This window comes from Sciurus vulgaris, assembly GCF_902686455.1.
Source record: "Sciurus vulgaris genome assembly, chromosome: 3".
Taxonomy (NCBI): Eukaryota; Metazoa; Chordata; class Mammalia; order Rodentia; family Sciuridae; genus Sciurus; species Sciurus vulgaris.
The window spans coordinates 57,488,271-57,504,502 of NC_136463.1; the positions used below are offsets into that span (position 1 = coordinate 57,488,271).

At 40.2% G+C, this 16,232-nt stretch overlaps 1 protein-coding gene across 1 annotated transcript; it reads right to left on the minus strand.

The window, feature by feature from the left end:
• Window positions 1-8,501: 8,501 nt before the first annotated feature.
• Window positions 8,502-9,551, minus strand: LOC306656674 (14-3-3 protein epsilon-like). Its single transcript, XM_079132133.1, has one exon. It carries the CDS (start codon window positions 9,459-9,461, stop codon window positions 8,694-8,696), a length of 768 nt encoding a protein of 255 aa, XP_078988259.1. The 5' UTR covers window positions 9,462-9,551; the 3' UTR covers window positions 8,502-8,693.
• Between the last annotated feature and the right edge of the window lie 6,681 nt (window positions 9,552-16,232).

A 16,232-nucleotide genomic window follows, 5' to 3' on the forward strand; every position in this document is an offset into this window, starting at 1 on the left:
GAGATAAACTAGGGAAAAAGAGTGCACCAGAATATGCGTAAGCCAGAAAAAAAAAAAAAAAATTGGAAAAGCTACTTAGAACAAAAGAGAAACCCAAAAGCCAAAATTACAAACGATCTAGAAGGCAATGCAAAGAACACTTCATGCTGAAATCTGTGGACCTAGCAATAGCCACACTTGAAAATGACTTCATTATCTCCTTTAAAAAGGAACAAAGATATAAAGTAATTTAAAATTCGTCTTAACAAACTTTAAAAGCATATTAAAATAAGGCAAATGAAAGAGTGAATTAATACAAACTATAACTAGTGAAATAGAAAAATTAAAAATAGTAGGAGAGCCGGGCATGGTGGTGCAGGCCTGTAATCCCAACTGCTCAGGAGGCTGAGGTAGCAGAAACCAAAGTTCAGAGCCAGCCTAAGCAATTTAGGGAGATCCTGTCTTAAAATAATAAAAAGGGCAGGGGTTATGGCTCTGGTTAAGCACCCCTGAGTTCAATCTCTGGAATCTGCCCACCTCCCCACAACCCCGCAAAAAAGTAGGAGTAAATTCAAATGCTGATTTTTTTTCTTTGAAAGAGCATTGAAATAGATAAATGTGCTTGGAGCCTAACAGAGGAGAAGCAAAATTGCAAAAAAGTAATGTTTGGAGGGGGATGAAAAACAAGAAAGAAAATGATAGTACTATCCTCTTATGAACAGACTTTTCAATAAAAAACTAGACACATAAATTTGGACATTTTTTTTCCTTGCTGTACTGGGGATTGAACTCAGGGGTGCTCTACCAGTGAGCTACATCTCCAACTCTTTTTTGTTGTTTTGAGACAGGGTCTTGCTAAATTGCTCTACCTGGCTACATATGGACATTCATTCCAGCATTTTTGGAGCAAGAATATATATGTAAATCTGAATCTGGGTTGGGGCTGAGGTAATATAAAAATGTAGTTTCCTGTTGGCATGGTGATGCTTGCCTGTAATCTGAGAGACTTGGGAGGCTGAGGCAGGAGGATCACAAGTTTTGAGGCCAGTCTCAGCTAATTAAGTGTTAAACAACTTAGTGAGACCTTGTCTCAAAATAAAAAATAAAGAACTGGGGATGTAACTCAGTGGTAAAGCATCTCTGGGCTCAATCCCCAGAATCCCCCAATCCTATGTAGTTTCCTACTTTCAAGAAGCTAAATGTCCTGGCAGCTGGGAATGTGAAGAAAACAAGAGTACATAACAGATTTATAGTAGGGTAATGTCTTCCTCTAAGCTGGGGATTGGAGAAATGAGGAATTTTGGCTTATTCATTGAAACAAATTATACTTCAGTGTTTGGAATTTTCTTGAAATGAGCACTATAGGGTTAGGGTTGTGGCTCAGTGGTAGAGTGCTTGCCTAGCATGTAAGGCACTGGGTTTGATTCTCAGCACCATATAAAAAAATAAAGCTATCATGTCTATCTACAACTAAAAATGTAAAATAAAATGAACTCTATAATAATACCAAAGTGTTAAGGCATTTCCCTTTAAAAAACTGAGTGTGTGCCTAACCACACACCAGTTAGACATATTACCTGGATTTAAAGAAAAAGTTATCAGTTTAAGTGATAGGGACTCCAGATGCAACAGATTAATAGGGCCGGAGATAGTGAGCTGGGCCTTAAATAAGAGCACAATGCAGTAACTATTTAAGGAAAGTAATTAGACCAGATCTTGATCTGGAGAGTTTTATGAAATGAGAGGTAAGTTAGTATAGGACAGATGAGAGAGGGCATAAATGCCAAATTAAGGCCTTTTAATTTAGGTAATAGGCAACCATTTACCTTTTTTTCAGTGTGAGTTTAATGTTTGTGTGTGAGAGATGATTAAGCAGCGTTAGGTGTAATATAATATAAAGCTGCTCCCCCGCCCTTTACGCTGCAATCATTTCCCCGCCTCCCAACTTGTCAGTCTGTGAACATCCTAGCTAGCTATTGGCTCATCAGTCAGCTTGCGAGTATCCTTCTGGTTATTGGTCTTGTTAGCCCACAGAATTTGACTGCTTAAGTATGGCTCCCCCGCCATTTTCTCTCTCTTCTTCTCCTCATATTCATGCTTTCTCTCTAATACTCACTTCCTTTCTCTCTCCTCACTTTTCACACTCTCTTGTGTGCGCTCTCTCTCTTTTCCTCTCATTTTCTCTCTTACCTGCAGGGAGACACTCTGTTTGCTTAGTAAACCCTCTTATGTGAGTTCTCGTGTCTGGAGTGGTTTCTGGGTTCTTACATTAGGAAAATCAAATAGTACATGGCTTAGAAATATGAACAGTTTCAAGGCTACTGTAATACCAGGACTCAAAGAGAACTTGCTGTACTTTCACTCAGAAGTTAGATGTACTGCCATATATAACCTAGATATTCTCTACGGGTGTAGTCTTTTTGATCACACATTCACAAAAATAGTCAATGGATACCTTTCAGAGGTAATCTGGAGAAACCATTTTACCCAAAAGACAAACTCCAGAGACAGAAAAATCAGTCCTTCCAGACTTGTCCCGTGTTGTTAAAGGCCCTCTTCACCAAAAGGTTTAACTCATCCTCAACCATATAGGACATGGTCATATTGTCATGTCTTCAACAGAACTTAAAAGCCTGTCTTGGAATCTCATCGCTTTCAAAGGCAGGGAAAAATTCCTCTAAATTTTTCATCAGATTTAGAAATTGGAAGAAGAAATGACTTGTACTCTGGCTCCAACTAAGCAACATCAACTTATTTACCTACTTTGTTATTAGACATCCTCAACTGCTATAGTAAAACTAATCCTCCTTCAGAGAAGAGATTGCCTCCAAGAAGGGAGTTAGATAAGGAAATTCAGTAATTAAGGTCACTGATATACTTTGTGAAAGTAGATTTGATAGAGCACTGGGAGAGGGACCCCAGTGTATTGAAGGAGAGAAAATACTGGAAAAGGTGAATGCAGAAAACTCTAAATAAAAATGTGGCTACAAAAGAAGGTGATGTGGGGAGAATGGGGTCAAGGGAGGTGTAGTTGAATTGTGAATTGTCTATTGTGTTTAAGACACAAGACACTTGGGGGCACAGTTTTTACACATTTGGGAAGGGGCAGTGGGGAAATATTGAAGATACTGAATAGAGTTGGGAGAAATGGATAAAATGAGTTCCTGGAGTAGGATGGGAAACACAGATAGAAAGATGATCTCCAGACAGGGAAAAGGGAAATTCTCTTGAGAAGGGAGCAAAGTTGGGGATGAATGCACGTGAGAAATGGGTCAGGGATAAGGATGGGAACAAAAAGTTGAAGATGTTTCTGTGTGAAAATGTTGAATTTTTTTGGAAGTAAGAGATCAGGTGCTAAGATTAGGTGGTGGGTGAGTGGTTAGATGTGTAAGGAGAGAAGGAAGCTATTAAGTGGTTATTACAGACAATGGAAGAGAATGCTGACTAGAGATTGTGTTGTGTTGAATCCCCAAAGGGGTGCAGCTACCTAGGTCCTGTGGTTTTCCTACCTTAACTCAGGTACAGGCTCAAAAGAGAACAGTTAGAACTGTTCATGCTAAGTTTCTGTTGTAGCAAGGTACTGTTACTGAAAGACAATGTGGAAAAAGTAAACTAGGCAAAAGGATTGTGGACAAAAGAGTGGTTAAATGTTGAACAGTGTTATCTAATAGGGAAGAGTAAAAACTAGGTAGATGGATAGGGTAAAGTGGAAAGTCACTGGACTGGAGATCCTCATGAGTAAGAAGAAGGCAAAGATCAAACTACACATGATGCCATGGCTCCTTTGAAGTAATTCAGATGATCCAGAGAACCTTTCCCAATATGCTACAATTTACCTGCAGATATGTAAAAGGTAAGATCTCCTTATTCTTTTTGTAAATTTTAAATTATTTACTTATCCTTTAATTTTTTTACAGATTGCATTTTGATTCACTGTACACAAATGGGGTACATCATTTTGTTTCTATGGTTGTACACAATGTAGATTCATAGGGTACATAGGGTAATGATGTCTGTCTCATTCCACCATTTTTCATACCCCTCTTCCTCTCATTTCCTTCTACATAATCTAAAGTTCCCCCATTCTTCTCTCACTCTCCACCCCCACCCCCATTGTATATCATTCTCCACTTATCAGGGAAAACATTCGGCGATCTCCTCATTCTTGATCATTAACCTTCTCAAAAACCAGTTCAACCACCTAATAGCAATTAAAGTTCTCTCACTGTCAGATTTGCAGGGTATTTACTGATCCAGTCTCTCAATATGTTCGTAAGTATCTTAATCCTAGTCTCTCCAAGAAAAATCTTTATTCAGTTCTGTGGTACAATAGTAACAATTCTTAGGTAACTGTTAAATTTGCTTCTTCTAGATACAGCATCCTTGAAAATTGTATGAATTATCCCCACCCCCTGCCCAAATTCTTGCCATTTATTAGATTAAGCCTCTTCTGAATTCAAGTAGGATCAGGAGGCAGAGACTCTTATAATCTGCAAGGAATATGTCGTCTCTTTTCCTTCAAAGTACCTTAGATAATCACTGTGTACAGGAAACACTGATAAACATTGCTATCTGTTTTTTGAGTGTCTACTTTGTGTTTAGAACTATGGGATACTCTTAACAACATTGTTTCATTTAATCTTCAGAGCAGCCCTACAAGGGAGGTATCATCTTGATTTTATAAATGAGAAAATCAACTCAGAAACTTTGAAATTTTGTCTAAAATTACCCAGATTAAGCAACAGAGCCTGGATTCAGTATATAAGTGCCATTATACTTTTAAATCCTATAGAAGAGATTTAGTCACAACTTCTACCCTCATATGAATGACAACTGGTCCTGAAGTTTCTATACATTTCCTCTCTCTAATTAAATAGCTGCTTTTGTATCTAATTTTGGAGAAACAGCTCCAACTCCTTAAACTACATATTGACATCTTGTCTAATGGGAAAGCGTCAGGTTCATTTGTAGACTTTTGGATTAGACTCTCTCTGAGGAAGGACCACCTGCCTTAGAGTTCAGTAGATCATACCCATCTTACTATTCCCTGGTACAATTCATATTAAGGTTAATGATAGGAAAAGCTACTAAACTTCTGATGCTGCTAAGTAGGAGTAAGGATGCCATTTTGTGATGATATGATATAGGTGCTTTATGCAAGTCTCTCCATTTGTAAGATTTTCCTGTGATGTGGAATCTGGTGACAAAGTAAGGGGTGAAATGTAATTAAAGACTTACCCCTGTTAAAAATTCTGATTTATTATGTGGGAATCATTGAGGGAGGATATGTCGGTACATGCTCTGAGGCTAAACTGAATCAGATAAAAATTGCTCTTAGTAAGTTTAGAATTTTCCACTACTAAAGGTAGATACAACAGTAATTAAAAATAAACAGGGCTGGGGTTGTGGCTAAGTGGTAGAGCACTTGCCTAACAGGTGTGAGGCCCCCGGTTTGATTCTCAGCATCACATAAAAAACAAAACAAAACAAAACAAAACAAAAAACAACTAAGAGGCTGGGGTTGTAGCTCAGTGGTAGAGTGCTTGCCTTGTACGTGTGAGGCACTGGGTTCGATTCTTAGCACCACATAAAAATAAATAAATAAAATACAGATATTATGTCCATCTACAACTAAAAATATTTTTTAAAATTTATTTTTATTGTAAACAAATGGGATACATGTTGTTTCTGTTTGTACATGGAGTAATGGCATACCATTTGTGTAATCATACATTTACATAGGGTAATGGTGTTTGATTCATTCTGTTATTTTTTTCCTTCCCCCACCCCTCCCACCCTTCCCTCCCTTCTTTTCCCTCTATACAGTCCCTCCTTCCTCCATTCTTGCCCCCCTCCCATCCCCCATTATGTGTCATCATCTGCTTATCAGCAAGATCATTCGTCCTTTGATTTTTGAGATTGGCTTATCTCACTTAGCATGATATTCTCCAGTTTCATCCATTTGCCTGCAAATGCCATAATTTTATCATTCTTTATGGTTGGTTCCACAATCTGGCTATTGTGAATTGAGCAGCTATGAACATTGATGTGGCTGTATCTCTGTAGTATGCTGATTTTAAGTCCTTTGGGTATAGACCAAGGAGTGGGATAGCTGGGTCAAATGGTGATTCCATTCCAAGTTTTCTAAGGAATCTCCACACTGCTTTCCAGAGTGGCCACACTAATTTGCAGCCCCACCAGCAATGTATGAGTGTACCTTTTCCCCCACATCCTCGCCAACACCTATTGTTGCTTGTATTCTTGATAATCGCCATTCTAATTGGGGTGAGATGGAATCTTAGGGTAGTTTTTATTTGCATTTCTCTCATTACTAGAAATGTTGAACATTTTTTCATATATCTGTTGATTGCGTGTAGATCTTCTTCTGCGAAGTGTCTGTTCATTTCCTTAGCCCATTTGTTGATTGGGTTATTTGTATTCTTTGTGTAGAGTTTTCTGAGTTCTTTATAGATTCTGGAAATTAGTGCTCTATCTGAAGTATGAGTGGCAAAGATTTTCTCCCTCTCTGTAGGTTCTCTTTTCACATTGCTGATAGTTTCCTTTGCTGAGAAAAAGCTTTTTAGTTTGAATCTATCCCAGTTATTGATTCTTGCTTTTATTTCTTGTGCTATGGGAGTCCTGTTAAGGAAGTCTGATCCTAAGTTGACATGTTGAAGATTTGGACCTACTTTTTTTTCTATAAGAGGCAGGGTCTCTGGTCTGATTCTGAGGTCCATGGTCCATTTTGAGTTGAGTTTTGTGCAGGGTGAGAGGGGTTTAGTTTCATTCTGCTGCATATGGATTTCCAGTTTTCCCAGCACCATTTGTTGAAGAGGCTATCTTTTCTCCATTGCATATCTTTGGCACCTTTGTCTAGTATGAGAAAATTGTATTTATTTGGGTTTGTGTCCATGTCCTCTATTCTGTACCATTGATCTACCTGTCTATTTTGGTACCAATACTATGCTGTTTTTGTTACTATTGCTTTGTAGTATAGTTGAAGTTCTGGTATTGTGATACCCACTATTTCATTCTTAAAAATATTTTTAAAAAATAAAATAAAATAAAGATACTGTGTCCATTTACAACTAAAAATATTTTAAAAAATAAATAAACATCTTCATCATTACTATCTTCATATGGTTATGGTCAATGCTATGTGGTTATTCTTACTGAAAGGTTTTCCACACTCATAACATTCATAAACTTTCTCTTGAGTATGACTTTTCTGATGCCTAACAAGGTCTGAGCTCCTGAAGGCTTTTCCACATTCATTACATTCATAGGGTTTTTCATTGCACTCATAAGTTTTCTTCCCACTGTGAATTCTTTGATGCTAAGTTGCAAGCTTTCCCACACACACTACATTTATAAGGCCCCTTCCCCCTGTGGGTTTGCTGGTGTTCTGTAAGAACTAAGTTCTGACTGAAGAACTTTCCACATTAACTCCATTCGAAAGTTTTTTTTTTTTTTTTTTTTTTTTTTAAATACTCGTGTTGTACTTTAATGATCAACATAAATACTGGGTTGCTAACTGATTTGGAAGACAGGACATGTAGTCAATTAACTTAAAAGATTACTTAGTGTTCTTTACAACCAGATTACAGGCAGTATTTTCTTTTTCCAAAATATACATCTTTGGGTGACAGATATATATAATTTACGGAAAAAAAAGGAGAAATCTTTTCACATTCAGGCAAATGTAATACTGTCAATGTGTTTGGACTACAGATTTTATTTTAGAAGTATAAAGGATAGAGGTGCAATGTATTTGGCATTTTTAACTTAGGTTTGTTTTATTTAAGTTTAATGTTAATTCCATGCTGTGTTTCAGTAAGAACAATACAGATTCTGTATCTGTGGCTCCAGTCAGATATCCAGTAGTACAAATTAGCTTCAAGTTACACATACTGAACAAAAGAGGTTGAGTGAGCGAAGGAGGGTAGGGGAGGCAGAGGGAAAGGGAAGGAGAAGAAACAAAGAACTGAACACGCATGCAGGCTTCTCCACACCACCTTCAATGCTAACCTGCTTCAGAGGGAGAGTAAAAGTAGGCAAGAATGAGCAGCCACGGATTGTTGAACTGTTACCAGCACCATGCTTTTCAGCAACATTTCAGCAGAGTTTGAAACACTTTTTACAGCAAAACCATAACAAACCTCCTCCAAAACAACCTTTTAATCACCTCAAGCTAATACCCAATTAAGTTTAAACATTGGTATAAAATTCAAACAATTAGAAAAAGGAAAAAAAAATGATACCACATATGCCTCTAAAGTGTGATCAGTTTCTCAGATACATCACCTAGAAGTCTAATGGCTTTCAAATGTAATTTCCATTTCTAATGGTGATCTTGCAACTTCTGGCACGGAGACAATACAGTAATGCTGAAAAAGCCTCTATACAGTCCTGTTAGTGTCTTAAAGAACCTAAAAGCTGGGACCAGTAAATCCACAGAAATTCACTCTTGCCTTTAAGAACTTTTGAAAACTGTTCAAAAAAAACAAAAAAACAAAAACAAAAAAAAAAACACACACACACACACAAAACCAAAAACAAAAAAAGGGTGGGGGGAATAGGGCAGGAACCTAAATTCTGAGACCAAATGTAAAAGTCAGATTTGGTGGTTCTCAGTGACAACGGGGAACTTCCAAGGGGTGGGACAGGGAGGAGTGGGGTGGTCAGAGATGGTTTCTCTTGTTGGCTTTTATGTCTCACTGATTTTCATCTTCCACATCCTGCAGTGCTTCTTTATTCTGCTCTTCACCATCACCCTGCATATCTGAAGTCCGTAGTGTCAGGTTATCACGTAACAACTGCATGATAAGTATGGAGTCCTTATAGCTTTCTTCACTCAGTGTATCCAGTTCTGCAATTGCATCATCAAAAGCTGCTTTTGCCAACCTGCAGGCACGGTCAGGGGAATTAAGAATTTCATAGTAGAATACGGAAAAATTGAGAGCAAGACCTAAACAAATGGGGTGCGTTGGTGGAAGTTCTGTCATTGCAATATCACTAGCAGCTTTATAAGCCACTAGGCTGTTCTCTGCAGCCTCCTTCCTGTCATTTCCTGTGGCAAATTCAGCCAGATACCTGAGGTAGTCCCCTTTCATTTTATAATAGAAAACCTTGGACTCGCCAGTGTTAGCTGCTGGAATGAGGTGTTTGTCCAGTACATCCAGAATGTCACAACAGATTAACTTTAGCTCGGTCTCAACCATTTGCCGATATTCCCGAATCATTTTTAGTTTGTCTTCTCCTCCCTTGTTTTCTTCTTTCTGTTCAATGCTGCTGATTATTCTCCAGGAAGCTCTTCTAGCTCCAATCACATTTTTATATGCAACAGATAGGAGGTTTCTTTCTTCAACTGTCAGCTCCACATCCATCCCTTCTACTTTCTTCATTGATTCCACCATTTCGTTGTATCGCTCAGCCTGCTCGGCCAGCTTTGCCTGATACACCAGATCCTCCCGATCATCCATAGCGGCAGCGGCTCCGGAAGGGTCTGCGCAACGGATGGAAGCGGATAGCGTCTCCGACTCTCTCAGCCTCTCGCTCTGCGTCCGGGCAGCAAAAATCTCCATTCATAAGTTTTTTCTTCAGTATAAACTGTATAATGTCTAATAAGATCTGAGTTCCCGCAGAGGGTTTCCTCACATTCATTGCATTCATAATGTTTCTTTTCCTTATGAATTCTCTGCTGTCCACTAAGTTCTGAATCTGAACTGAGGGATTTCTTGTATTCCAGTTTCTCTCCAGTATGAAGTCTTTGGTGTGCACCCACTGACGAAAAACTGTGCACCCACCGATTGCTTTCCCACATTCAGAGCATTCTCAGGTGGGTAACAAGATGTGAGTTGCACAGTCATTAAGTTCATCAGGTTTCTCTCCACTGTGCATTCTGTGATGAGTAATAAGATCTGAGTTTGATAGACTTCTCCAAATTTTTACATATATGGCTTCCCTTCACTATGAATTCTCTGGTGAAGGACATGATTTGAGCTATCCCTGAAAACTTTTCCACATTGATTACACCCACAAAAATTCTCCTCAGTATGAATATGCTGATTTTGAATCAGATTGGAGCTCTGATTGAAGCCTTTCCCATGGTCACCACAAACATAGGTTTTCTTGCTATATGAATTCCTTTTTTTAAACATTTTTTATTTGTTATAATTAGTTATACATGACAGTAGAATGCATTTTGACACATCATACATAAATGGAGTATAACTTCTCATTTTTCTGATTGTACATGATGTAGATTACACAGGTCATGTAATCATATATGCACATAGGGTCATAATGTCCAATTCCATGTGACTTCTTAAAGGTTATCTTTATAGTAATGATTTTTTGCCACTGAGCAAGTGCTGACCTCTACTTGAAGCTCTAACCACATGTCTTGCAATTTCTTTCTTCTTCAGTCCACTCTCTGATGATGTATAACAAGTGGGCTCAGATCACAATTTACCAATTATTACATTCAAGTTTTCCTTCTTCTCCTTCCTCCTCCTCCTCTTCCTCTTCTTTTTCTTCTTCTCTGTCTCTCTGTCTCTCTGTCTCTGTGTGTGTGTGTGTGTGTGTGTGTGTGTGTGTGTGTGTATGTAACTGGGTGAACCAAGGGTGCTCTACCACTGAGCTACATCCCCAGTTCTTTTTTTTCTAATTTTAATTTTGAGATAGGGTCTCACTAAATTGCTGAGGTTTTGAACTTGTGATCCTCCTGCCTCAGCCACCTGAATCACTGGGATTACAGGTGTGTGCCAACATGCCCAGCTTACTTGACCAGACCCTCTATCTTCAAAAGGGGGTTGCTGCAGTCCGGTCTCTGAGAAGTTTATTGCCTCGCCAAATTGTTCTCACATTCACTGGGTTCTGAGCATTTAGATTCCTGGAGTATTTGTTTGGGTATGCTAATTTTGTTTGTTTTTTTATCCCCCCACAAATTTCCTGCTTTAGCTTTCATGCCTTCTCAGTTTTCTTTTCATTATCTGAAACATAAATTAGAAGTATCAATGACTACCTACTCATGCTAGAAGAAAAGAAATTCTTAGGAAAGGAGGCAAATGACTAAAGTTAAACATTCCCATATTTGGGTTGAGCTTCTAAAGTTTCAAAATTGGCTTTATAATCTGGGAAAGACAAAAACTTCTAAACCACTCTGTTCTCTTTGGTCTATTGATAAGGGCAGTTTTCAATCTTAGCTGATCATCAGAAACACCTGGAAGAGCTGCTCAAAGGAGTGCACTTGATCCTTCTCTCTGCAGTCTTTCTCCTTTATTACCTCAGTTCTTGAATCTTGAAATTCGTGTTACTTGAAAGACCTGCTCTAGATGAATTAGAAGCCCCTGGTTCCAGTCCCAAAATCTTAGAATCAGTTGTCCTGGTAGGTCAAGTGTTGACCCTATCAATTGTGACAGGGGAAGTATTTTGAGGGGGTCACATAGGATAAATTTATTTTCTGGGGGTCCACCAATGTAGGTAAGACAGCATGGATGCTTAAAAATTTATTACATCTTTTTTGCCTGAGAGGTTAAGATTCTTAGACAATGGTTTTAACTTCTTGACCATTTAGTGGATATACTGAATACACAGGGGAAGAATGGCTGTAGGTTTTATTTCAAGCATCAACCCTGAGACATTGAAAGTAGTTGACGTAGGGCATCACATTGAGGATTCTAAAGCTGCCTCTGGCTCACTAAGAACAGAGTACTGCTCTGGATTTCTTAAGTCATGGGTATGTGTGGCGGTATAGGAAAAGGAAAGGTGGGATTGATGGGCTTGTCACACCAACTGCTACCTTACCAATTGTACTAAACCTAGTGAAAAAGCACTAAGCTGCAGTCCAGAAAAGATGGAGTCAGAAAGAAAATGTGCTGCATCTATAATGCTGTTCATGGGGAGATTTTTGTCCCAGCTGATAGAGGAACTTTGACTTCATGGAAGACATTTTTTTCCCAGGAGCAGCAGGTGGAGCTACAAAAGAGAGCTGGATGAGATTTGGATTACTATTACCCAGATAATTTCCCTGTTTTGCTTCCATGCCAACTAAGCAATCTTCTAATTAGTATTTAGCTTAATCTATAGATTTTCCTAGAGAGAATATTTTGACAGCCCATTTAATTTTGACTCCCCTGTCAGCTAATTTTTTTCCTGACTTTTACATCATTTTCTTATTGGTGTTGTTTTGTTTTGGTGGTACATGAAGATTAAATCCAGGGTTTTGTGCATGCTAGGGAAGGGCTCTACCACTAAGCTACATCCTCCCCTCAACTTAAAAAAATTTTAAAAATTTGTTCTTATTAGCTGTACATGACAATGCATTTATACATTTTGATAAATCATACTAAATGGAATATAGTTTCTCATTTTTCTGATTGTACGTATTGTAGGATCACATTGGTCATGCAGTCACATATGTACATGCAGTAAGACTGTTTCATTCTACTATCCTTCATACTCCCATGCCCTGTCCCTTCCCTTAACTCCTCTGTACCTAGTATAAAGTAACTATTCTTCCCTAGCTACCCGTCCCCCATTGTGAATTAGCATCCACATATCAGAGAAAATATTTGGCCTTTGGTTTTTTGAGTTTAGTTTATTTGCTTAGCATGATAGCCTCCAACTCCATCCATTTACCAGCAAGTGCCATAATTTCATTCTTCTTTAAAGCCAAGTAATATTGGCTTTCTAGATAGATAGGTAGATAGATAGATAGATCACATTTTCTTTATCCACTCTTCTGTTGAAGGGCACCTAGATTGGTTCCATAGTGAGTTGAGCTGCTATAAACACTGATGTGACTGTGTCATCATAGTATGCTGATTTTAAGTCCTTTGGGTATAAACTGAGGAGTGGGATAACTGGGTCAAATGGTGGTTCTATTCCAGATTTTCTGAGGAATCTTCATACTGCTTTTCCAACTCTTGCTATGTTGCTCAGGCTGGCCTCAAACTCTTGAGCTCAAACATTCCTCCTGCCTCAGCCTCCTAACTGGTACTACGGCACATCTGTACCCAGATTTTTCTTATGATTTTGATGAAGTAGGAGTCTATTTTCCTGGCCTGAACAATTCTGGATAGGCACACTGAAAATAACATTTCTAGACCTGGAACGTGGAGAACCTATTTCTGAAACCTGGTAATTGGAGTATGAGGTTCAGTTAGTGAGTCAACTGACCTTCCCAGACAAAATTTACATTTCATCACAAGTGAAATTGTGAATGTTTTCTCTTGGAACCAGATTATTTCTAAATTAACAATTTCAAAACTGTCCTGCTTTTCTAATATTCTTGTCTCTGCCAATGCTCTGCCTCAAGTTTCTTTTTAAAAAAATTTTTTTTGTACTTGTAGATGGACCAGAATGCCTTTATTTTGTTTATTGTTATGTGGTACTAAGGATCAAACCCAGTGCCTCACACATGCTAGGCAAGTGCTCTGCCACTGAGCTACAGCCCCAGCCCTCAAGTTTCTTATCTTAAATTATTCTTAAATAATTTCCTTATTGTACTGAATAGTGCCCCACCAAATGCACGCTGTGTGACTTTGTTACCTAGACTTACTATGCCTCAGTTTCCCCATGGGTAAGAATTACACATTAGTATTGAAGAGATTTTGTGAGGATAAGTTAATATGTATAAAGTGCTTAGGATAACAGCTGGCTCACAGAACTCAATACATAATATTTAAAATTTTTGGGAGGCCGCTCGGCACAGCGCTGGGACTCGGAGCAACCACTGGGGCTCCAGCGGCTGCCCAGGGGAAGTGTGGCGAGGAGAGCTGTGTGGACTCAGGACACCGGGGCCTGCCCTGAGGAGGAGGAGGAGGAGCGTGGCCACTTGGATTCGGAGTGACTACACCAGAGCTACAGGCGGTTGCCAGAGGAGAAGCCGCGCGGCGAGCTGTTTGGACTCAGAACGACGCTTCTGAACCCCGGGGCCTGCCCTGAGGACGAGGAGGAGGAAGAGGAGCGCGGCCGCTTGGATTCGGGTGACTACACCAGAGCTACAGGCGGTTGCCAGAGAAGGGGCTGCGTGGCGAGCTGTTTGGACTCTGACCACTTCTGAACCCCGGGGCCTGCCCAGAGGAGTAGGAGGAGGAGGAGGAGGAGCGCGGCGGGTCGTTTGGACTCGCAGTGACTGCATTAGCGCTCCAGGTGGCTGCTCAGAGGAGAAGGCGAGTGGTGAGTTGTTTGGTCTTAAAGTGACAGCTCCTGAACACAGGGGGGCTGCCTGGAGGAGAAGCGTGGTGGGACGCTTGGTCTTGAGTGGCCGCACCAGAGCTCCGGGCGGTTGCCCAGAGGACCTGTGCAGCGGGTCACGTGGATTCAGAGCCACTCAGAGGGACTGCTCCTGAACACCCGGGGGGTTATCTGGAGAAGGAGGAGGAACGGGGAGGGTCACTTCAACTCGGAGTGATTGATTGCCCCGGGCTACGGGTGGTTGGTGGGAGGAGGAGGCACGAAGTGAGTTTCTTGGACTCCTAGTGACCGCACCGGAATACTGGGCGGCTGTCTGGAGGAAGAGGCCTGTGGCGGGTCTCTGGGACTCAGAGCAATTGTTCGGGGCCATAGGTGGCTGCTCAGAGGAGGGGCCACACAGCCAGGCGATTAGGTGCAGAGCAGGGTCCCAGGATCTAGGAGGCTTCTGGGTGGAAGAGCCGCACAGAGACAGGCTTAGGGCGGAGCGAAGGTTCCAGGCCTGTGGGCAAATTCTCTGAGGAGAGGCAGCCTAAGGAGATTCATCTGCAAAGGGTGAGGCTCCCAGGCCCAGGAGGTAGGGCCGGGCCCCTGGGAACTTTGCAGAGGAAGGCAGCCCAGCCCAGGCGGTAGCTGTAAATTGAGGGGAACCTCTAGGAGGGAACTGACCAGCGAGACCTCCCCACCGGGTGAGTCTTCCCTGCCGGGTGAGGTTTCCCCACAAGGACGGTAAAACCAGAGACTCAGGCCCAAACAGGCCTTGCCTCAGCCCACAGCCTAGGTCCCCTTTGGATGACCATTGGTCAACAAGTGGAGGCACCTCTGCCCACTAGCAGGGATTATACCCCACCTGAAGGCCACCACTCCTAGAGAGGCAGCTTCCTTGTGGAGCACCGCATTATCAACTTCCTCCAAGACTTCAGCCTACTGAAGACTAAGGGGGGATATATATAGAAATCTTCAGGGACATTGTAAGTCAATAGAGGAAATCTGCAATATCTCAGCGGTCCTCTGATACCTGAACAATATGAGAAAACAAGGAAAGAAAATGCTGCAAACAAATCTAGATGTTACATCAATAAAACCCAGTGACAGCATGGCAGAAGAAATGACAGAAAAGGAGTTCAGAATGTACATAATTAAAATGATCAGAGAAGCAAACGATGAGATGAAAGAGCAAATGCAAGCATTGAATGATCGCACCAATCGACAGTTAAAAGAGCAAATACAGGAAGCAAAAGATCATTTCAATAAAGAGTTAGAGATATTGAAAAAAAACCAAACAGAAATCCTTGAAATGAAGGAAACAATAAACCAAATTAAGAACTCCATAGAAAGCATATCCAATAGGATAGAACACCTGGAAGACAGAACCTCAGACATTGAAGACAAAATATTTAACCTTGAAAACAAAGTTGAACAAACAGAGAAGATGGTAAGAAATCATGAACAGAATCTACAAGAACTATGGGATATCATGAAAAGGCCAAATTTAAGAATTATTGGGATTGAGGAAGGCTTAGAGAAACAAGCCAAAGGAATGAACAATTTATTCAATGAAATAATATCAGAAAATTTCCCAAATCTGAAGAATGAAATGGAAAATCAAGTTCAAGAGGCTTACAGGACTCCAAATACACAAAATTACAACAGACCCACACCAAGGCACATTATAATGAAAATACCTAACATACAAAATAAAGACAGAATTTTAAAGGCTGTGAGAGAAAAGAACCAAATTACATTCAGGGGGAAACCAATACGCATATCAGCAGATTTTTCAATCTAGACCCTAAAAGCTAGAAGGGCCTGGAACAACATTTTTCATGCCCTGAAAGAAAATGGATGCCAACCAAGAATCTTATACCCAGCAAAACTTACCTTCAAATTTGACGATGAAATAAAATCCTTCCATGATAAACAAAAGCTAAAAGAATTTACAAAAAGAAAGCCAGCATTACAGAACATTCTCAACAAAATATTCCATGAGGAAGAGATGAAAAACAAAGAAGCAAATCAGCAAAGGGAGGAATTATCCTAAAGGAATCGTCAAA

Coding starts and splice junctions, on each gene's coding strand:
- LOC306656674 (XM_079132133.1), bottom strand. CDS start 9,461: ATGGATGATCGGGAGGATCTGGTGTATCAGGCAAAGCTGGCCGAGCAG.